This window comes from Temnothorax nylanderi, unplaced genomic scaffold, assembly GCF_030848795.1.
Source record: "Temnothorax nylanderi isolate EJ_2023f unplaced genomic scaffold, tnyl_v1.0 TNYL_tig0003_pilon, whole genome shotgun sequence".
Classification (NCBI taxonomy): Eukaryota; Metazoa; Arthropoda; class Insecta; order Hymenoptera; family Formicidae; genus Temnothorax; species Temnothorax nylanderi.
The window spans coordinates 1,204,564-1,229,637 of record NW_027249065.1 but is presented as its reverse complement, the minus strand read 5'-3'; the positions used below and the strand labels follow the sequence as shown (position 1 = coordinate 1,229,637).

Sequence of the window (25,074 nt, the reverse complement as noted above, 5' to 3'; positions counted from 1 at the left end):
TGAAACGAGCACCTCCGCCTCCTCTGCTTTCCGTATCGCGGGATTTAGAAAAGGCAAGCGACGCGTAAATTACGGGATTAACGCGAGTCCTCGAATCGTCCCTCCCCGGCTAACGAGTCGCTTTGTGTTTTTGCCCTCGCAGAAGGCAGACGGCTTGATACAATATTCGAAGCTCAACTTCCATTATCCGACGCGGCCGGAGATGCCGGTGCTCAATGGGCTGAATCTGATCGTGAAACCGGGCCAGATGGTGGCCCTCGTGGGTCAGAGCGGCTGCGGGAAATCCACCTGCATTCAGCTGCTGCAGCGGCTCTACGATCCGCTCTCCGGCACCGTGACATTGGATCGACGTGACATCGCCTCGGTTTCGCTGGGCAGGCTCAGATCGCAGCTCGGCGTCGTCGGGCAGGAGCCGGTGCTCTTTGACAGAACGATCGCGGAGAACATCGCTTATGGCGACAACAGCCGACAAGCGTCCATGAACGAGATCATCGAGGCCGCCAAAATGTCAAACATCCATATATTCGTCTCTTCGCTACCATTGGTTAGTTTGCCGATGTTATACAAAATACTCGCGTATGAGATACGCGCAGCGAAAAATCTGCAGGAGTATATTTTTAAAAAAGAGAGAAACAAGAGCCTTTTGTACTGCTACGTGTAATAAAAATACCACGAGAATATATATAAATGTAAATGTTAACATTACAATAGGTTTCAAAAAATTTTTTAAAAGTTACAATTATTCGAAAGAAAAGAGAATAAAATATAAAAGCTATGGGGAGAGAATTAATGTATTAATATTTTATTAAAGTATTATTAATACTTTGTAACCATTTCTTCTATCTCTGCGATTAAATATAATCCCGTTTCTTTTTTCTTTTTTGCTTATTTAGGGTTACGACACGAGGTTGGGATCAAAGGGCACTCAGCTTAGTGGTGGGCAGAAGCAACGAATAGCAATCGCACGTGCACTATTGAGAAATCCTCGAGTCTTACTGTTGGACGAAGCCACTTCAGCCCTCGATACTCAGAGCGAGAAGGTGAGAACGCTGCTCTCCTAAAAGAAACTACTCGCGAATAATTTTTTCCTTTCTTTACCTCAATGTCAGAGAATATGCTTTATTCTCGAGTCCGAATAGTGCTCGGAAATATAAAATAAGAGCGATAAACGAGCCCATGACAAAAGTGATTGCATCTAAAGTAAAACGCGTCCATGAATTGTTGTGCAATATTAGCAGGAAGTCGCTTATTAACCGTACAAAACGTTCTACGCGAGATTCGCAGAGCGGAACAATCACTATTCGGACGTGTCCAACTTCCGTTTTTTTTTTTGCACGGTGTAGGGTGTACGATTTCTCGATTAACGGTGTATCATAATTCCCGAGATTGCACTTCGGCGCTGGAATCACGTCGCAGGCCGCCGATGACGAGATCGACACGGCGAGATTGGAAGTCCGATTGAAAATTTTCCGAATGGGCACGGGGCCGTTATCGTTCTCGCGAAAGACCGACCGGCGACGGGCAATCGAGTTAATGGTCGTCGGAAGTGACGGAGGCGACGGTCTGTTTCGGCCGTGTGTCTCCCTCGGGCGTCATCCGCGGATTTTCTTCAGCAAAATTTCACCGGCGGAAACGCGTACTTCATAATGCCCGGCTGCTATACTGTTGTTAAGAACGTCTGTTGCACTCTCGCGCGAAATTTCGCTGCTTCAGTCGACAGGAAGATAGCGCTTGCACATGGTGCTTGTTTTTTTTCCCCCATTCGCTCGTAGGTTGCATTAACTCCGAGTCAGCATCGAGTTTTTAGGTCAATCCATTTTAGCTACGTTTTCCTTTACGCTGCACGAAACAAGTGTATATTCATGTTTTGTATGAGGAAGGAAACGAAAAACGCAACGAAAATACAAATGGAATAGACAGACTTTACAAGGAAAAAAATCTAAACTTTATTTTTAAGAGTTGTTTCTACACAACTGGAATCTCTAAAATCTTGTATGAAAATTGTCCCATTTCAAATTGCAAAATAATGAGAGATTAGAGAAATTAGAAATGACGCTTAATTAATTTCTCGCGCACGATCCAAGCGAAGCGATCCGCATTTTTAATGAGAGACAGAGAGAGTGGGCGGCTATTGAATACAAATACAGCATAATACACGTATAGCACGTAAACATCGCGGAACTATTTCCGATAAGCAATAACGTGTGCGATAGTCGGCGGGATCGGATAATAAATATCTGAGTATTTATACGGTGTCCACTGTGCAGCGGAGCGTCGACTGTGCGGCGATTTCGCGGTGATCTAAACTATCGCGCGGTGAGTGCAGCGCGGCGAGATGAATATTAACGAGACCCAGGTGAATTTAGATGAAAAATACAGGTAGAAAGTGCGAGTCAAAGAGCGCGCGCGGCGAAATAATGCCCGCATATTATGCGGCTGTATGGCCGACACGCGTTCTGTATGATAATTCCGGCGTGTTCGATTAAAACCCGGTGATACTCCCGCATCGGCTCTCTGTCGCAGGAACGGCTCAAATTGCATAGCCGCGCAATCACATTTTTTCCATTCCCACACGTAAAGCAATTTCATTAATAAAAAAAAAAAAAAAAAAAAAGATTTTCACGGCACACGATAATCTGTCAAACAGCCTGTAGATCTCGACGGCGAGATATATTTCTTTTATTTTCTCTCTCTCTCTCTCTCTCTCTCCCCCCTGATCCCTCATTCTCGATGTCGAATTGCCGGATGAACCGGCTGCCGCGCCATTTCCGGTATTATCGGCGCTAACAATCGGAAATGTTCGGTTTTACGAGCAAGCGGTTGTTGCACCCCTGTCGGGAAACGACTTCGTCGCGGCCAAATGAATTTCGCGGCAATATTGTTTCCGTATCGACCCTCTTCCCTCTTCCCCCCCCCTCTCTCTCTCTCTCGGGGGGAACACGATCCCACGACGTCGCCCATCCCTCCGTTTGTCGTCGGGTCCCGTAAAACGGGAAAGTGCTTACGTTCGATTAGCCCCTCTAAGCGTCGCGCCCGAATCGCTTCCCTGATTTAAATTGTGTTCCGCGTTAACACGGCCGCTCGCGCTAATTACTCAGCGTTTACGGGATTAGTTTTGGGAAGATGTACTGAATAATTTATACCCCGGGAACGCACAAGGAACATGTACGCGCGACGTTGTATTATTAATGTTAATTTGTTTTTAACACTTCTACACTACCACGCGGCACGTCCCGCTTTGCGTAATGGATGTCATATATATGCAACGCGCGATACCGAAAGTTAAAATTTATAGCATACTATTTAAAAAATGAATTGCATAAGCAGTGAATAATTTTTTATATCGCGTTAGAGACATAAATTCTGTAAGGGGAGATAATTCTCTATTTATATAATGGTGGCTTTTTTAAATGATACAAGAGATACATTATTCCAACGCAAGCGATTAATTCTCGGGTACACCTCGATATTAATTCGCATAAAAATATACTGGAACAGAAGATTTTTCCTAAACGATTATACGAACGATTCTTTATTAAATTCCGAGAACAACATCTCCATTTTAATCTCTCGTGTGAGATCTTTGCCGATGAACAAAATGTATAAAATGATAGCCAACCTAACGATCGTTTACATATTTATATTCTCGTCGCCGTTGTCGACGACGTGTCCCCGGGAAACAGCCTATCGCATTAACCGATATTTTCTGCGTGCAGGTCGTGCAGGCGGCCCTGGACAAGGCCATGCAGAACAGAACGTGTATCACCATAGCCCACCGTCTGGCCACTATAAGGAACGCCGACGTGATCTGCGTGCTCGATCGGGGATCCGTGGCCGAGATGGGCACTCACGACGATCTGATGGAGGCCGATGGTCTCTACGCTCACTTGCACAATCTCCAGCAGTCCGCTATACAGTAGTAGAAGAGCGACCAGGCGTCGGATTCCTTCGCTTTTTCCTTCTTCGCGCGCGACTCGGCCGTCGCGGTGCATCGGGCATCTTGAAGGCGCGTGGACCGAATCGGAAACGCGGTCGAGCGCGTGGAAAGCGGAGGAGAATCAAACCGCGCGAAGACCACAGAGCGGAGCTCGAGTGGCCCGCCGTCGCCACCACCGAGAGGCTCGTCGGCCACGAGATGTCGAGGAACACAAGCGACGTTCAAAGGAACGGATGCGCCAGCACAGAGGACGGATCTTGTAGCTTTACGGAGGTTTCAATGGCTTATCCACCGATTCCGCGGCAAGCACGACAGGCAGCACCGTTCGCGGTTGAGATCACTGATCCAGGAGTGACTTATTTGCGACGTAAACTCAGTCGCAAATCGAAATCCGGGCTTTTATTAATGTCAGAATTCTTGGATTTAAGTTTCAGCGCCAGTGAGACACACGCGGTTTGAATAATCCTATCAACTTATCGCTCTGCATTCACCGTTTTACACATGTCGATACGAGTAAATTACGATTACCGCGACTTTTTTACGACTGAAATACGCATTTGCATATTTTGATAGATATTTCATTAAGTTAGCGCGTGTCTTACAATTAGATAAGTAGTCCTCATTGTTACTAACTGATGAAGGCTGACGAAGCGAATACAATGAATATTCGCCCACTCTTTCCCTCCCTTTTCCCCCTCTGCATTTTCTCTATATGACCATTTCATCCGTGCTTATCACTTCTTCTCTGATAGTTTTATAAAAAATGTTTTTGCGGCTGATAGACTTAAGTCCCCTGTCAAAAGCCTTTTACCGGGGACATGCACGTTACTTTCTCCTGGCGGCCACGTTACTTCATTAGGCATTGTACCTCGCGCACCCACGTAACGATCCATCCTTCTAGACGGCAAAACGCGTCACACGGCATTATTCATAATGGCAAGCGACATAATAGACTTTACCGTCCCTCCATCCCGCTGTTATTCGTACGCGTCGACTTTCCTCCCCGAGGCATTTTCTCAGGTAATAATATTTCTTCGTGCGCGCGCACCACGCGGAGTTCCTACGATCTTTGTGAGAGCCGTCATATCTCGTGACGAGTGCTAGGAAATTTGGCCGTTCTTCTTTTTATGTAAGAAGAAAAGACACCAATCGGGTAAAAAAAGAAAATATACAGGATTCTTTCGATGACGTTAATATCAGAACCAAGAATTTATCATCCACATCCGCTATTCTATCCTGCCGGTCGAACGAAAGATCAGTGCTTTGGTCTGAATAGATGCAATTAGCGTAATTAATGTTATTGATCTACTACGCCCCTCTCGTGTCCCGCTAGATTAGATAGACAACGTAGCCGAATCGATCGATTTGCGAAACGTAATTCGTGTAACAAGGCGTGAAAGTGGCGACAGGTGTTCAAGGACATGACATAAGAGTACTCCTCCATCGCCGTTGTCGTCGTCGTCGTAATTTCGACAGCGCCGTAGCGGCACTTTAAGCGACGTAGCATAAAAAATGTATAAGTATTTCTCCAGGAATAATATACGCTCCGACCGCACCCGACCCTACGCGTTTCCTCATTTCTCCTCTTTTATCTGAAAAATTCGGATGTTCATCTTTATTCTCTCGCGCAGTAAAAGGAGGGGTTCTCTCCTCACTCGGATATCTGATGTTAAAATATAGCGAATTCACCCATGGGACGAAACGTCGAATATAGAAAATTCGCAGGAGAGACGTAATAAATTATCGCCGCCCTTTTCCCCATCAGTGCCTTAATGACTTAGTTTAACGGACTCGTTGTTACGTGACGGACAAGTATAACGAAGATAACGAGGTCGAGCAGCGACGAGGGATGACAAGGGATGCGTACAGGGTATTTGTTGGATCGTGGGAGGAAATACTCTCTTTCGCCAGAAAATCTATGTGCTCGCGAGCATGTGCTGAATTCGATCGAGAGGAATTATGTAAAGCGGTGCTCGTGTGTACGGGTAAATTTATTACCGCAATAACAGTCAAATGTGTACGATATGTACGGCGAGGAATAAATAAAATGAAATAGGAAATATATATTTACGAGGAGAGACGATTCCGGCGTGTAAGGGTCCGGATTTCTCTATACGCAAACGGCTTCCTTCGTGAGAAGCGAAAATCGATAATCGCGAAACAATCAGCGGTCCATGCGGTAGAATGGCGATCGACTTTTCGAACGGGCAGCGGCTATCATAAATTATACGTCGCAGCACAGAGTCATTTCCCGATTATATTCTCCCGACACCACGGGTGCCTTCTCTCCTTAGGCCTTAATAACAAGACTCGCCGGCGCGAAGGCTTATCGGCTTTGGCGATGATATACGCTCGATGGCGAAGGGCGTGCGTGTAAAAAGGTCCGGGACGATTTTTCAGAATTTGCCCCTTCGGCTTAAGGGAGCTGCCGCGTCTCAGACATCGTCGCGATCCATTAGTCGGGAGATAATGTTGTGTAAACATGTCGCGCGGCCGGATGCAAAAGAGCGATCGTTGCTAATCGAGATACAATGAGACAAATAAAGGGTGACTGCTAATCGCACATGTCAGAAATAAGGACTAATCTTTGCTTCGGAGAAGAGTTCTATAAAATCTGTATCTGTTTAAAATGATTCTAACTATTCTCTCAGAGTATTTATATAGAAAATTAAAAATTAACATTAGTTTAGATTTATATTGACAAAAGAAATAATTATGTAAATATTATCAATTATATCCGTATACACGTTTAATTACAATTCTAAAAAAATGGTTTAAATCAGAAAAAATGATGTGCTCTTCGTAACTCTTCTCGATATTCGTCAATCGTGAATAACTACTTAAGATTAAGGCCGTCGTTTAAGAACTTAAGAGATCTTGCAATTAATTAAGCGAGAACAGAGAATAAACTACCTCGTTTTGGATGTATAAAAAAATGCTAGAATCCGAAAATTACGTATGATTTTATGAAACATGCATATCGAACTGTCGTGTGCATCTCCAGTGATACGAACATGAGGTATTAAAAGCTTTTGTTATAAAAGAGAAATATCATTGTAATGTAATAATAAAGAAAGCTACAAAACAGAAAAGAAGCTCGCGAGAAGAACGCGATCTAATTACAATTCCTTTCTTCCCTTCTTCGATGTCTTTTTTTCTCTCCGGCATTCTGCTCTGCATTATTGTACGCGAAGGAATTAATTAATCAGATGAAGATGACGTTTATAAAGAATGTTTCAGACATATTGGCTCATCCTTCATAATTCCACGATGAACTTAGGGTCGACTTTTCCTTAGGAAAAATTTGACGGAAAAATCTAATTACGAGAACGCTTAAAACTTGAGAAGCTGTAAGAACCTCTAACAATTAAATAATAATTTTTTCGCGATAAGCTGAATTATCGGATGGAAAGTGTCGATCTTAAGTAGCGTTGATCGTCTCGAGAGGCAATATCAACTTTTTATATCGTATATATTATACTTTTATGGCGTAATTTATATTATGAGACAAGAAAGGCCACGTCTTTATCTTGTCTGCCGCCACCCACCGTCTCATCGCAAGTATATCTATTTTTATTACATTTTTATTTATATTACCGGCGTCGATATGAGAAAGGGGGAGGATATGAACGAAGGGCAAGTTACCGATTAACAAGGGCTCTGGCGCTGAGAAACGAGGGCTCTCTGCCTCGTTTCTCACTTGAAGCAGCGCCAGGCCGAGGTGAAACTTATCGGAAATTAAATTATCATACCCGTCTCACTCCCGTTAGGATCGTTATTTTTTATTTCGCCGGAGATCTCGTCGAAATTCATCCGTAAAAAGTCTGTAAACTCTCGTGCGCGCAAAGGGAAGAGAAAGGCGATCATTTCTATTTTATTATCGTTGTCGAAATGTCATCGAAGAGAGAAAGCTGCGGAAGGTTTGAGGATTATTCAGAAAGAATATCAATTCAGAAAGCGAATATCAAGTTCGATGGGTGGTGACGACCCGAGAGACAGGTATTGAAAGAGAAAGAGAGAGGGAGGGAGATAGAAAGAAAAAGGCAGAGTTCGTCACAAAACTTGAGTGAATTTGCAAAGTTACGAGACTGTGCGACGGCTGCAATGGCTATTGGAGTTTTTAAGCAAACTTCCGCTGATGCCGCTGTACAAATTCCAGGGGGAAATAAGTCGCACGTCTGGTCCACGTTTTATTTCACGTTCATCAGTTAAATTGATATAAAATAAGTAAAATAAATTACAGTCTCTCTCCCTCTCTCTATTTATACAAAGTTTATAAAATGGTCTTTTATTTATTCGATATTGACTGGTATTAATTATGGCGAATGGGGCGTAATTTAATTATTAATAACGAAATATTAATTATTCTAGATTGCCGGCTGAGAGTTCTGGCCTGGTTATGCGTTGAAATTCTATATCGGAAAGAGGCAAACAAATATTTCTACATTATGAACGAGATCTATCCATTATTATTCTTTAAGTCTTCAATATTGAAAGTATTGATATAATTATTTTAAAAAATTTAAAAAAGTAATTGTATTTTAATAATTTGAATTTCATATATATTGTATACACATTTTAAATATATGCTTAGTACATATAAGTACATATGTTAAAAGAGAGAAAATAATTAGTAATTAAAGCTGTAATAATAAATCAAATTATAATTATGCTTAAATTGCAACTGACTTTTCCATTAAAAAGTCACGTTTAGAAATATCTTGAATTAATATTCGGCAAGTTTGCAGCGAGGCTAATTCGAGCAACATATTGAACTAATAATAATGCTTAGCTGCACGACGCAGACGAAATTTTGGGACAGAATTTAGCATAGGTCGTTGTGGTTGGGTGTCAATTAGCATTCAGTGAGGAACGTCGTCCTTTGTTGTATATGTACCAAGAGAACTGGTCCGGGCGTTTCATGGGGGATCGTGCCAACTAGGTGGATGGCGTAGAAATGGCGGTCGGGCAAACGCCGGGGTGGATGTAGACACGTTTGAATAAGCACGCGCGGCAGTGAAGAAGAAGGGATCGTGTAAACAGATACATATCAGTAGTAGGACACGAAGAGGGTCGGACGGGCCAACCCATCTTCATTATTTATTGCTGAGACCGCAAATGTGCGTGATGGCTTTATCATTATTAAAGATTATCACCGCGAGCTTTTTCCCCAAGCTTTTTCCCCAAGAATCGGGTGCAAAATATCACCCGGTAAGGAAAACAGCGAAAAAATAACGTCCGTTTGCGGAGTGAGAATAATAAAATACAACGTTACCGGTATTACTTTAAAAATTTTCACGTGCGAAGTATTTTGCATAGCTCAGTCGAGATTGTTTTTCACGGAATGCATATTTCGACATATAAAAAGGGAGGGAAATAGATTCAATAAAAATACCGACATATTATTCGAAGCTTCACACGAAAGAGATGTGGTAAAAATACGAAGTCCGGCAATCTCGTTAATGGTCGGTGTTAGTTTCTAGGTCCTAACTAACTTGCAATGCGCGACGATAACAGTGCACATAGGTATAGAATTAGAAAACAAAGTATAAATAAATCGAAATATATATATATCCATAAAGGGAAGGTAGAGAAAGAGAGAGAGAGAGAGAGAAAGAAAGAGGGGGAAGGGAGGGAGGAGAAGAGAGATAGAAAGAGACAATCGGGTTGCGAGCGCCGTTGTAGGTTCCTACTGCAAGCCGTCGCGCATATAAATCAGCATAAATTGCAATGCAGGGATTCCGTAGTCGCTGCATGCATCGTCTGCGTTTCGTATGTACGCGTTTAGCAACAGCACAGGTGCGATACTCATGCGGGATGCTGGCCGTGTGCAACCAGCGGCGGTAACCGGAAGAAACAGCTTCGTTGACTCGCCGTAACGACGAGACAGTTTGCTCCGATTTCTTTGACACGTGTAAATATCTCCAAATTCTTGCTCACCGTTATCACGCTACTTACTGAGCGCGAATAAAATCATCCGCATCCTGTGCATGTTCGATGTTGAATAATTAATATTAATACAAAACGATAAGAGAAACTATTAGAATAAATATTTGATAATTAATTTAAAAATGTGAGTCATTTCTATATATCTATATATCTTCTTACATTTATTTGTCGTGTTTATTATTATTTATATATGAAAATTGTATGTGTAATAGATTACGTATCCAAAAAGTTTTCTTGTTAAACACGTCAAATGTACACAATTTTATTTGTATTTTTAATAAGTAATCTAGGAAGTGCAAGCATAAATATTGCAAAGCGTGTCCATCACGCGTATGACATTTAAAACGAAGTGCTTTCTCAAAATCGTCCCACTTACTCAATAATACGTCAACGATGTAATAGCTATAATTTCGTGCAGGTTTTGAATATATCATTCAGGAAACGCGGGATATATCGATCATGGATAATGTCAACATCCGATGTGTGCAGAGTTGTCGCGAAAATGTTTTTCTTGGGCAAACCTATGAGCAGGCGGTGGTATTGCGTTTTCAACGTCACGACTGAATCAGTCTTTACGGACTTTCGTTTAACTTGGCGGCTTTAGTACGGCTTTGTTGCCACGCTGTAAGATACTTTCATCCACCGGTGCGTTTTCTCAATGGCGAAACCGCAACGCGGACTTTTCATATCTCGGATTTCTGTCGCGCTAGACCCAGGATCGTTCCGAGGATCACCTACCTACCTGCCGGATAACCGGTCGCCCTTATATCTCCCGTCCAGTCCATCCAATACCGCGATTCCGATAAAAATCTTGGCGAACTAACCACGCGCCAGAAATTTTTTTTACGATATTCTCCATTCGACGAAAGCAGCAAAACGCGGTCATTGAAAAATTTAAGGGGGACGTAATTCAGGAAACCCTGAAAGAACTCTCTTTCTGTCTATCCTTTTTCCAGTTATTTTATTTAAACCCTTATATTTTGTGCAAAAAAATGAAATAAAATTTCGGTATATTCCTGCAATTTAAAGTGAGGCAAAAGATCTATCTCTATACAATGCTTATATCATTAAGCCGAAAAACGTGACATAAAATTTTGATAAAAGATATTTGTACGTACATGTGGGCTGCAGCTTCGTAATAACATTTTTCAACTTTGAATACGTATATTATTGATATAGTCTCCTAAAATATATCACCCGCTTTAAAAAGCACATCTTTATGTCGTGTCGAAAGAAAACCTCGGATTTTTATAACATTGGAAAAATGTTGCATTTATAATATTGAAGAGACAGTTGGTGCATGTCATATATCACTCGATAACATAAGCATGCAATAACAAACAAACTGACTGGAACGTCGTAAATATTTCAACGCGCGCTCGAAAGCGTGCGCTCTTGAATCACGATCGCGGTATCGAGCTGTCGCAACGATGTATCTCGGAAGCGGAGACACATTTTCGTTTATCGCGATATCGATCGCGCAAGCGGCGACTCGAATTCGAATTTGTAATCAGCCCGTACGTTCCCGGCTCATCGCGATCCGCGTCGACGGGGTAAACCGCGAGCTGTGTGCGTTCGCGAAAAAAAAAGCCGACGAAAAAATACGACAGGGAGAGATTATCGACACACCGATAAATTCGACAATTTTATGGACCGTTTATTGATACCGTCGTTTATACTGTGGCGAAAACGCACACGTCTGCCGCGCGCGTGCAGATAAGAGCAAAAATCATCGGCGACACGCCGAAAGAGAAGACGAGCCTAATGGAAAATGCATATAGGATCCAACGTAGGCAGGCAACGTAAATTTACGAGCTTATGTCGCTGGCCAGAAACGAGTAATTCTTCGGTTCGAACTGAAGGACGTTGGCACGTCCAGCTTGCGATCCTTTTGAGGATATTATATGCAAAAACAGCGTCGCGACGTTTTCCTCCTCGCGTATAGCGAGTTACGCATTTGTTTACGCAAATATTGCTAACGATCCGTGAAATTCAAGAAACTTTTATATCCGGCACAGATTTATTTCTTAATTGTACACTTTTCTGTGTGCGCACGTATCTAAATGTTATAATTTATGTAAAAAATTCGAAGACTGTTTATTTTTGCAGAAATAAGTATCTTATTGAGGGAGCTAATATAAATGTTAGAATTATTTCTTATTAAAACATTATAAAGTTATTGAAAATTTTATATTTCAATTTTCTAGAATCTAGAACATAAATTTTTAAAATACTATTAAATTTCAATAAGTTCTTTAAGTTTTTTCATTAATTTTATTTGTTTCCAGCCATCTAATTTTTTAAACAAAATATTTATAAGTAATATTTCTATTTCAAAAAAATTTTTAAAGAATAAACGATACTAGCAGAAGCAACAGTTTCGCATTAATTGAATTATGTATTCTAACTATCCTCTGAAATACACAAATTTTCGTCGCCACATAATACAATAACTTTAACCAAAAATTACTTTTTTCAATTATTACTTTATTATATTCACTTGGCGTAAACCTCTTAATTTCATTATTTTGTAAAAAATACAAATGGAATACAGTTAATACAGAGCGCGTACACTTGGCGTTTGTTTTTACCTTTTTTGAAGAAGGTAAGTTTCATACGGATTCAGATTACTTTGGGATTTACGCTCGTATTTTTATCCAACGGATTTGCCATTTTGCCGTAGATTAACGATGATAGCGAGTATAAAAACAAAAATAATAGCACGGTAAAAATGGAGCACTGGCATGCGAGGAAAAAATTTTTCGTAGAAGATTACTCTTGTATTTTCATAATTGATTTTGTTGCTTGTTATACTCTAATTAGTTCGAGCTGCAATAATTAACAGGATGCGGTCGAGCATAATGTTTGTGAAAACTCTTGTTGATCAAGCACAATATATTAATTTGTAAATACTAATTGATATTGACATGTTGACGTAACAATAATAATATAGTAAAAAAGATTTAAGTTAAATTGTTATTAAGATATGTTTTGTAATTTATTAAGCTTTACAACTTATTGTTAGATTCTTCCATTTTCTTCTTACCATTTCTAATAAAAGTATTTTTCAATACCGCGAGTATCGATGTATTGCAAAAATATGTATTCATCAATTATCAGTATTGTGCTTTTGATGTAAGGGAAAGAAAAGTAGTTTAATATAAATAGATTTTACATGTTTTAAGTCAATTTCAAGTAAAAACTTTTAAGTTTTTAATAAAATCTGTAATAATACCTTCGATACAGTTTCTGTTATAGAAAAAATTAATTATTTTCTCGAAACTATATATTCAAAACTGTCTCTCGTTTATTATTTATTCATAATTTACTTATAAAACTACTTCTTTCTCTCTCTCTCTCTCTCTCTCTCTCTCTTTCTCCTAATTATTATAATTAATTTATTCGATACTTTTCCCTTGACGTTTACTTCTCACTCGCACGACAAATAATGACATGTTATATTACTTAAATATTTTCGAGAAACCGGGAAAGTGAAAGCCGGCGATTCGAAGTATCGAGGGGGAACAAGTCCGATGATGAACAAGCGCGCGCGCCTGAGTTATTATTTTTTTTTTTTCGTCGTTGGTTGCGTGTGCATGCAGCCTGAGGGTGAAATCCGATTTTCCGTGGACGTGCCCGCATTGTGCAGCTTTGCAACGGTGCAGTATAACGCCGTTGTCTCATATCCCTGCATCCTGTCGCACTTGCGCATATCACAGTGCATCTCACGATGCAAGCGCAAGTAACGAACGTGAGCACGAACAACGCTAACAACCAATACCCTCCTAATGGCGCTTTAATTTTAACGGATGTCGCCCGATAGCTGAATCCTTTATAGGTAACATTCATAGCTATTACGCTCCTGTGTCATCTCCATTTATCCCCTTTCTCTTCGAAATTTCTTCTGTGATGTTACATTTTCATCGCTCGCTCGAATATACGACAGCAAAGTACGATAGCGAAACTCGCAAGATAGCAAAATGCTTCCTATTTTCTCGATATTTAAGCTTATTGGCCTTATCGCACGTGTTGGTCCTTACGTTCCAAACGGGAAAGGCACGCAACTAATAGCTACAGTACGCTATTTATAAAACAGAATTGCTACGTGGAGCTCGTGCTTTATAAAATGATAACGGTAGAAACGGTAGAGGTTGGTATTTAAATGCTATTTGACATAATTTCGCATGAATTGAGAAGTAAAAAGGACTAATTAGAAAGTAACGATAATATAATCAAGTAGAATCCTTTTGCCTTCGCACACGTACCTTGTCGCACGAAACATTAAATAACATTCGCATAAAATATACTGAATTCGATAACTTTGTCTTTCTGCAATAATTAATTAATACTTTTGTTTCAAAGCGGAGCTGTCGCTAATTAATAGAATTCAACGAACGAGGGGCAATGGACGAAATTACGGATTGCCAGTGTCTTTTATCCCGGGCGTCGACTGTAGAATTATACGAACCTCGAAAAGTGATAAATGATGTTAACAATTTTACCTATTCCAGAAAAGTGCAGCCGATTAATGCCGCCTCTCTGACAATTCACATCATTAGATTTTATGTACCGTAGAGCACAACGGGGCGCGCGAAACGGGTAATTACAATGGAACGATGGCCGATGCGCATCGAATAAACGTGCTATTAATGTAATTTTATTTCATTTATCAAGTACTAATGATATTGATGATTAACGACGAAACGATTGAACTTATTGTATAATGGGAAAATCAATTCGTCATAATGCGTCGCGCGGTCTGCAGGAGCTTTAATTATTGCCAATTGCATATATTTGTTTGTATTGCCGCAACGAGTAAAATATATATCCTAAATTTAACGCGCTATAGCACTTTGCAATAATCCATATTGCGGTTCAATTTATTGTCCGATCATCGCTGTTTGAACTGTATATTTCAAGTCGCAGAGTTATTATTTTTTGACGAGCTTATAATAATCGTCAATTTTATCATTGCCATTACGCTATTGCATTTTCTCTGTTTATTGTTTAACCTCAACCTATTTCGCGAAGATATTAGTCCGTTGCGATTGAATTATTATATCAATATTAAGAATTACACGTACGTGCGTGTAGGTGTAGGTAATAGCTAATACGAACGCACACTTTACGATATTATACCAGCATACACGAAGTTACTGTCAGACTATGTACCCGGGACTATATATATGCGGGACGTGTTCCGTCTAGAATGTTGGCATTCGCGATTTCCAGCCGTATATATGCGATTCCACGATACGACTACGAGCCGGAAAGCGGAGACACGCATTCCGGAAGGAATTCCAATACGGCGGCGAGACACACGCGGCGCGATATTTCTGTAACGCCGCAGCGTGGCGATGTACTGTATGAGTTCTCCGCGGTAATTGTCGCGAATTCGGGGGGGCTCGTGACGCTCGCGGTCGGCCTCGATATCGCGGGACAATCCTATAACGGGCCGCACACTGCTAACTGTCCAAGTTGTCAAAGGTGGAGGAGGTCGGCCGATCTGCCTGGAGGTCGGCCCCTGCAGGGACGAACTTTCAACGGCTTCGTCGACCATTGTTTCCTAGCACGTGCGCCGGTAACCGAGCTACGCCGAAGTTGAGCAACGTTGGCGACTTCCGCGTCGACTACGCGAGATTGAAATTCTCCGCGTATGTTCCAGGAGGAACGTCGCTGTTTGCCTAAGATATTTCCAGAGTCGCGACAACGATCTCCGCCGTGAAACGAGGGCGCGCCTCAGCGAGGACGATGCCACCCTACGTGTTTTTTCCGAAAATTGCACGGAAAACTTGTGCAAGAAATATATGTTTGAGACGTTATTTTACGCGCTAAAACTAGATAACACTTTTTTTAAGTTATCTTGATGAAAGAAGAAGGGTTCCCACATTTTTGGCCAGTTTGTACATGAACTAAATTTTAATTCAGATAATTACTTATTTTTTAATAAGAAATTTTTTAATAATTAATTTTATTATTAATTAACTCAATAATAATACAAGATATATTTGTTTTGAACAAATTACTAGGTTTTACAGTTGGTCATATTTTATAGAATATTTACTTTAGCGTTTTGATGTACAAATATATTTTCAATCGATAACAATATTCTCTGTGTTTATATTACATATATAAATCTATAACAATTACTCATCTAGATGAAAAAATAAATTTCAAAATTACATTATTTTACAAAATTAAAATAATTGAGTTAATTAGATAGTATATCAATATATATTAATTAACAGAGATACGCGTTTACGTGAGTTAATTTTAATTAATTAACATCCAGTGCAACTTATTAGTAAGAGTTTGCTAATAGGGGTTGACCAGACTCCACGCAAATAATTTATGGTCTCTCTCTCTCTCTCTCTCTCTCTCTCTCTCTCTCTCTCTCTCTCTCTCTCTCTCTCTCTCTCTCTCTCTCTCTCTCTCTCTCTCTCCCTCCCTCTCTCTCTCTCCTTGCATAATAGAATGGGCGGTGTAACTATGTATGTAAGGGCTTTATGTCGTGTAATATACCACGCCGCTCCAGAACATTAGGCTCAAACTACATTAAGAAACATATATGCTGGTATACGCAATAATGTCAATTAAAACCAGCTTTTCGTAAAACAAAATTTAGTGAGTTACGCAGTAACGAGGTTTAAGCGCGATAAACATCTAAAAACAACATATCTCTAACAAAAAAACCATTAATCATACATAAAGCTTCGCTATACGTTCGCTAAATGTTCGTCGTTAGACTAGCAGCAATCGATGTTCTTGTGCGAGGATACGCTTGGCCGTAATCGTCCGTAAAATGAAGAGAAAAGGCCGGGCGACGATTGACGGAGGAGGTGGGACGGAAGCTGCGAGTGATGGAGAATTACTGGAGAGATTCTGGAGGGACGCCAAGCGAACAAAACGTAACGAGAAACCACTAGTTTTGCGACTTGCCGTTAACCCGCCCGTTAATAGAAATGTTCGCATATTCGTTCGTACATAGCTCATTTCCTGTACGGCCCGCTTTTTAATATTCCGTCAATGCGCGCTAATTTTAATCAGCAACCTTGAGCCCAAGCCTCGAGGTAGGTCAGAGAGCTTGAAACCGGCCGGGTTGATCCCAGGATAGAGAGAACGTTTCGCCGTTGTTGGATATTTCGTGAGCGGTAAGCCCAACTTCCTAAACTCGATTACTCCCTACACCGCGAGACTGCAAAATCCTTGCCGTTGGTATTGCCGAGCCTCGCTTGGCGAACGCCGCGAGCGAAATGCTCGGGTCTGTCACGTTCGCAAAATTAATCGTGCAATTGGCACTGGAGATGGTATAAACCGCGCTGGCGCCCGGGAAGACGGGAATCCCGAATTGCGTGAAACACGCAAAAGTGTCCCGCTTTGCCAGGAATAACGCGTTTAGCGTTAAAGAACCATTTAGTATGTTACTTCCTCATCTCCGCGTCGGAGAGACGACGCCCGATTACGCGTGCATTATGCAGATTGATTACGTTCACTAACGTTCGCTAACTGAATCTGCACCGAGCTATGCCGCGCGCTGTTATTGCACAACACGCAATTGTTTTGATTCCGGGCAGTAAGTGGGTTAATATCTCCACCAGCTTGAATAATAGGGCTCCTCGATATCCGGGACAAAAACATTTCTCGAGGTAACGAAATTTCATGGAGCGCGGCACGGTCGAGTTGGCGAAAGTTGCCCGTTTCACAAATTCCAGGACTATCTTGGAATTGCAAACTCCTTCGCAACGAGGGAAGGTAATCGCACGGATTGCGCGGTTAAGTCATTTTTGATACAAACTCGGATGTAATTCAATTAAATAAATTACGAAACAAATCGGGGAAAACCAACTCACACCCCGACATGCTGAACTTTCGAGTTTAATATACGTCTCGAAACAACCAGTAAAATGTTCGTCCGTTTATTACGACACGTACCAGTAACAAAATTAAAAATAACAATCAATCGCGGAATAATGAAAGTAGCCCAAAATCGTAAAGTATTTTTTGGTGGATTAGAAGAAATGTAATTGCGTCGAGCATATACGAGCTTGACATTAGCGAGCCTTATGTCGAAAAAATGTTTTGTGCAATTTTTCTTTGAGTAATATCTGCATGTACAAAAATCTTTTTTGTGATAAACCTTCAACGCAATATATTTAGTTCCCTCGCTCGGAGATATTACGCAATATATTTTCTTATTTATTTCACTTATTAATCTATTTATTCTCTGTTAAAATCGCACGGGATTGTTTAATAAAAATAAACCCGGGCGCCCTGTGTACCTTTGTAGAAGCGCGAGATGATAGTTAACAAAAATGGAAAGTACACACAATTACCGGCAACTCCTAACTCCCTCCCCGCGCCGTTCCCGCCCCCGCATATTTGCCCGAGCCGTTCTCGCCCTCGCATATTTGCCCGAGCCCCGAGCCCCGTTTATTCGTGACTTAAAATCGCGTTATCCGCGCCTCGGCGCGCTCAGGAAGACCGATCGAGACAATCGAGGATACGGCGGGGTTAATTCGTAGCGCAAAGTTTTCCCACCTACTCGTCGCCGCCCCGTTCGCTCGTTAAATTGTTCGTCGATTAATTGAATTACTGGGAGCCAGTGCCGTTAAGTGCGATTTGCTTCGGCAAAGCAGCCTCGCTGCTACGAGCCCGTATGTCCGTACAGCTTCTCCGCTTGGTTCTTCTACCTATTCCGCCCCGGAATCTACCTCATCATCCTCCGTTTTCGCTCAGCTTCCATCCTGTCTCTTCCTTCCGTTCGCCGCTCTTCTCCGCGGCCCCTCACCACTATGTTTCTTCCCCACAGTCCTCGCCTCCTAATGCGAACCCCGTTAAAAGCACGGATACATAAGTGGTGGACGGAGCTTTGCACGGGAAATGTATTTAAGCTGCGTTTTCACATCCGTTGGCTACACACCATCCGCGCGACCCGACCCGACGCCGCCGCCTCCGCTTCGCTTCGCGCGGCGCGCAACAACGAAAATATCCTCCCCTGTTATTTCACGGTGCGACGTCTACGTGGGTCATCCGATGCTTTTAGCCGGCGCGACGCAGAGCCTTCGCGTTCGATCTGGATTACTTCGTCCAACGAAAGCGACACGGTTCACTCATTTTTTCGCGCGCTTCGTTTGCATTAAGTCAAGTCGTGCGATAATGGATTCGCATACATATCGAATAACATCCGCGCGATAAATCTCTTCGAGTTACCACACAGTGGTCCGATTCTCCGATTCGCCGGAGATTTAATAAAAGCCTATAGAAAAATTCACGATCGAGGAAATCGACGTACGCGGTGGAATTAACAAATTCGTTGAATTACGGAAAGCAAGAGAAGCGTGATGCCGTAAACGGTAAAACGCAGTTTTTGTTTGCTGTCGAACTCACGCAATACCATACGCGAGTATACTTGTTACACAGGAAATTGCACAAACTTGGGAAAGAAGAAAACATCGCTGAGAATCGGGTTACGATTATGAACCTCATTGACATAAATCGAGGATGCTAAAATGAAATTCCCCGCTTCGGGATTCAATATAACTGGTGATTTTACAGCGCGTCGTATCGAGGTGGATTTCGGCCGTGAAAAGACGGAGGGCAATATCGAAACGTCATCTCGGAACTCGCGGCGGAATCGGATTCGCTCGATGATCCATCGAAAAGTTTTCAAAATGTCAAGAAAGTTGTCCCGGCGGAACGGTAACGCTTTCCAATCCCGCTCATTTCGCTTCTCTCTCGCGGCGAGCGAGGTTCAGTCGCGAAAATTTCGGCTCATGACTACGGGTCGGTAAACAAATAAATCAGCGACTTTCTGGTTGCACCGTTACACGCTGATTTCGCAGTTTCTTCCTCTCGCTGTTATGCCGCGTTCGCCCGGAATGAAACGACAGAAGATGAAAGTATCGTTATCGATTTATTAATCTGAGTTATTAATCTGATCTAAAATTCAGAGAGGTGTTTAGCAAAAAGAACCTTCTATCTATTTTTTTTCCGTAAATCCGCGACTGATTCCGAAAACTCAACGCTCGCTGATGGGTGTACTTGATCATTGTGATAATATTCTCTGTTAACCAGAATAATTTTTTCTTGACAAAAATTAATAAAAATAGAGCTTTGTTAGTAAAATCTTACATATTTTACTTCAAAAAAAAGAATTTATTTTAATAGAATAATAAAAATAATTAGAATATTTTACTTTAGGTTTAACAAATTTTTGAAAAACATGATGTAAAATTGAAACTTGTACAAATTTACGTAAATCTAAGAAATACCTCCCCAAAATTAACAAAATAATCTCAAGATATGAGAACAAAAATGATTGCGGCCTGTCAGGTAGAGCAGAATATAAGTAAAGAACTGTGGAGAAAAGATGGAAAAAACTGAAGAGCGTGAAGAGAGCGTTTTAACGTAATGAGATTGTGTAATAGAGAAGAAAGGCCGGCTGTAGTTAGGTATTAATAAAGAAAGAAGCGTGGGAGAGAGATTTATATCGTTGTAGTTCTGGAAGTCGTTTAATGAGATTGGCTAACCATACGATGTACCTACTGTGCCCCTCTAAACGTCGCGGTAGCGCATCGAGTTCGCGCACGAGATTTCGTGGAAGTGACGCGGATAATAAAATGCGACGTTTACAAGAAGCGTATAAACCGTCTGACGACAATAACGCTTTCATTTAATGAGAGTGCATTACATTCTGGCGGAACGGCTAAAGAAAATTACTGAAGAAAGAGGAGTCCTGGCACACAACGTGGCGTAAGTACGTAGAGGATTCTACCGCGGAATCCGGAGTGCGCCGTGGTCGGAAAATAAAATCGACGGTAGACGACGACGTCGACGACGACGACGACGACGACGACGACGACGCGACGATCAAATAGAAAAATATGTTCCGAAGGAAAACTGATGCTCGAGATAAAGAGACGAGCGGGGGGAGATATAGCAGAGCAGAGAGAGAGTAGCGAGAGAAAAGAAGATCAGATAACATGCTCGTGTGCGAGTTCGTATGCTGACGTAACAATGTAGAATTGAGTTCAATCTATATGTATAGTCTCACCGAAATTATGTAATATTATTCCGACGTAAAAACTGACGCATACGATGAAATAGGGAATTAAAAAGGTGTGACATTAAAAACGCGAATGGAGTTCGCTGAGACGCGCCTCTTCGTTTACGATTTTTAGACTGTAATGGCATTTCAGCGAGATTTTTAGGACGGGTGAGGATAAGCAGGGCGCCCTGCGTCATCCTCGTGCGAATTCCACAGCAACGCCCGTAAAATTCGTCCGACCAGTAGTCCTCTTTCTTCGCTCTACGCGCGATGAGAAATCTACTTCTTCTCGCCGACCGTAATATCCACCCTTCCGACGTCGCTGACCAGCAGCGAAGGGATGAAAGGGCAGGAAGCTGGGCGGGTCTTCAAGCAGGCAGAATCAGGACATCCGCGCGGTGGATAATCCGCTGGATTTATTCCGGCACTACTTTCTCGCTAAGTCACCCCACGCGAGGGAGCCGTCTTAAAGCCGGGAACGCATAGTGGACTCCGGGGAGTTACATTTTTGCCACTTTACCCGTCCCTCGCAGGACCATATACCCCATTCGTCGAATTGGTTTCTGCTTTCACGAACGCGACACACACGCTTCCATTAGGTCGCCGCATATGAGATATCGGTTTTATACCAACGGTTTTCGGATAACCTCCGAAAAAGGACGAAGTATACGCGGTCGAAAGGATTCAATAACGATTTAACTTGTAGGCAAAGAAGATTAAAAATGTTTTTTAAATTAATATCGCGAATTTTGCATATAACTTACATAATTTGTATATGACTTTATATGTATATCGGTAATTCTGTATTCATTTCCATCGCGTTAACGCAATTCTTTTTAAGTGTGAAATATATACTATACGATAAAATAGTAATGTCATAAATTTCTCAATTCTTGATAAATCACGAATTTCGTAAAAATTAAAATATATTTTTAGATAAAAGAAATGTCATTTAAGCGTGATACATAACGTTTCGTTGTCAGAAGATTTATTTTACGAAAACGTTTTGTGAAAACTGAGACTTTCGGAATCTGAAATTTCATATGCGACAACTCGATATTTCATTTCTCCGCCGATGGCGGAGCTGGCAGACAAAGAGATTTTTCAAATCGTCGTAGAAGATTTGATTGGATTTTAGGAAAACGCCAGACGTCCAACGGAAACGTCCAACTGCGATCTAATGAGGGGAAAAATTTCCGTAGACGGAAAAAGGAATTTTTTCTCAGCGCGCGAAGCTCTCGCCGATAAATTCTCCAATGCGGGATCCGAACGAGGAATATACTCTCTCAATTAATTACCGCATTTTATCGTCGAACGCGACAGCCGCGTTACCGGAAAACCGGCACGAAGCCCTCGTTCGCCTAATTAATTGCGCGCCTTACCTTTATTCGCGCGAATAAAAAAGAATACTCGGACGCATCGTGAAAGCAGTGAGAAAAAGACTTGCAGCTCGAAACGCCGTGATATACGAGAACAATTAAAGCGGCATTAAAATCCACTGTATACGGGATTATATCTCTGGCCTCTCCAAGGGGACGGAACTAAGTCGCGTTTAGCCGAAACGAGATCAGTGAAAGTTTTGATCGCCATAAACGCATAAATTTCACAAACATTACGCCCGTCGGGCCACTTCTTGCGACATATTTAGAGTTCGTCGGAGTCTTTGATTGCGTTAATGTCTCTCTGGCACGTACGCATTTCGCGCCGCACGTTCGAGACGTCTGACAGCGAGTGTAGCGGCGGGGCAGAGAGGCATTATTTACGAGAACACTCCCGGCGTATTTCCACGACAGTTTTCACGCGCGCTTTGACGTACTGCCGACGTGAAAGGTCGCACAAGGGAGAAATCACGCGGGCTACGCTCGTAAAAATTTCCTATGGGGACGTCCTGTTGTATCCGCCACGTGTGAATATGGATTTTACTTTGTATGTGCAATCCTACGGTTTCCCACGGGACGATGGTACTATGGAACAGTTCGTCCGACGTCTTCGGATTTTGTCGCCAGAGTCGCGTATACATATGCTTTGAATTTTATAGATCGCACACTGCCAGGTAGAACCGCATTCAATATTCCCTCATAAGATTATCGATACGTGGATTATGCGCATCGTATTTCAATTTATTTAACCCTTTCGCCACCGCGCCTTCATTTAGCAAAGGGAAACTCTGAATTTTTCAAGAGTTGTTTCTTTATGGTTTCACATGAATTCCTGTGACGTTTCCAGTAATTTTTCTAGAGTCACGATAATTAATCAACTTTCCTGATTCGCTCGAGTATGTACAGAGTATCATATTTTGACTGGAATAAATTTACCCGTTTTGTAGACGAGGCAATGACTCTTTTTGACGCTGCTTAAAAACATTACGATAAAACAGATGTTCGAACAACATGTATAATGTATACTTTAAATGACGTCTCTTTTAGGACTTTTTGAAAAGACATCTAAACGTTCCATACATAAATCTTCTACCCATTAATAATAATCATATAAAATTTATTTAAAGTATAGCAGGAGTAATATAATACAAAAAAAATTCGACACTCTACGACATCAGTTTTCTGCAAAAAATTTACGTGCTTTTAAAGTAATGACGCAAGAAGCAGGCAAGCACTCACGAGCGTGAAAACCGACGATTTTACATCGCTCGCTTTTACAGATCGCTGTCCATCGCATAGCGTAAAATCGCGCCGGTTACCTGTCAACGATTAATCCGCGCTTGATGCGGAAAAGCTCGTCGAGCGTCGATCTTCCTAAAAGCCCCTCGACAAGATACTGCTTTTCGCAGCTGCGAAACCCGCCGCTGTATTGTTCTTGACGAACGTATCGCCTCTCGGCATTGTCGTGAACGATGCGCACGACAGCTCGAGAAACGATGCATTCGCCGATATAAACTCGAAGAGCGCAATTTTCTTGGCAGCTCGGTTGCAGTCGATACGCCGGTGCATTCTCGGCGCTTCTGCACATTCGCAAGCTTTCGCGCGGTATGTCAGCCGTGTTTTTCCAGCGACGTTTCACCGTTCAAGGATACCAAGAAAGGAGAGCCCTAAATCCAATAGAGGCGTTTCCGAAACGCGAACGAGCGAAGACAAAATAAACCGTTCATCATCAACCGAAAAATCGCACGAATTTATAAATTTCTATTTAATTTATCGACATCTTTTTTTTACCTTTATATTGTTAATTGTCGTATATTTATTTCTCTTTGAATCCGCCAGAATTAAAAATACAAAATTTGTATACTATCCTCTCACATTTGCTACAATTTTATTCAATGGGGATATTTTATCGACTACGCAGGTTTGTGATAGGTTTGTACGAAATTTTTCTTTGAATTAACGAGGAAAAGTTTTACGATGGTGAATTTTAAGTTATTCCTCCCAACTTCTCGACGCGTGCGAAAAAGTGTTTCGCGAGGCGAAATTTGCTGAAAGCCAAGAGTTCGTTTCTTTTACTTCTGCTCGTTCGTTTCCTTTCGTATTTCCAAATTTTAAGTCAGGCGATACCGTACAACGTAAAGGTTATACAGCGAAGGGTTTATATATTTGCGCGCGCGAAATATTTTCTCTTATTTACTGCTTCATGTTCCTCGTATCGGTTTTCAGCACCAAATCCTTATATTAATAATAAGGTAAATCTAAGGATTTTTCTTTCATCAGAAATATTTTACAAAAATAGAATAGGTATTTTTAAAAAATTGATCTGTTGTTGAGTACAAATAAAATAAGTAATAAAATCGATTGCCCACACTCGTGTAGGACACTCAAGAGATTTTAAAAGAGTCGAGATTTTAGAGTTAATTTTTTTATTTACCGCGTAAGCACGTACGACTACATTGTTAGCCTATCTACATATTAGCAATAACATATTTGCGCGTCACGTCGGGCAGATTTATGCCGCAACCGTGGAGAACGACGCGGATGGAAGACGAGTATTCTTCCGCGGCGAAGAATTATTGCGCGCTCACTTGGGGAGGCATTCTTCACTTTTGTAAATGCGGGAATTCGCGAGGGCCGCTTTCGTAGCACGCGCAATATTGCCATAACCGCGGCAGCGGTGCACCTATATGGCGTTGCATTTACATCACGTGCCATTTATCACCATCCATAACTTATCAAACGTATAAAATAATTTTTGACGT

The 25,074-nt window shown here is 41.6% G+C and overlaps 2 protein-coding genes across 7 annotated transcripts in view; one reads left to right on the top strand and one right to left on the bottom strand.

The window, feature by feature from the left end:
- Positions 1–7,032, top strand: part of Mdr49 (Multi drug resistance 49) — a 54,427-nt gene extending 47,395 nt beyond the window's left edge. For all 6 annotated transcript variants that reach the window (XM_071703439.1, XM_071703449.1, XM_071703411.1 and 3 more), the window contains 3 exons: positions 143–544; positions 894–1,040; positions 3,717–7,032. In XM_071703439.1, the coding sequence (XP_071559540.1) occupies positions 143–544; positions 894–1,040; positions 3,717–3,920 (753 nt within the window). In that variant the 3' untranslated portion in view covers positions 3,921–7,032. The remainder of the gene's footprint in view (positions 1–142; positions 545–893; positions 1,041–3,716) is intronic.
- Positions 1–25,074, bottom strand: part of Vermilion (Tryptophan 2,3-dioxygenase vermilion) — a 227,492-nt gene that overhangs the window by 107,552 nt on the left and 94,866 nt on the right. The window lies entirely within an intron of this gene.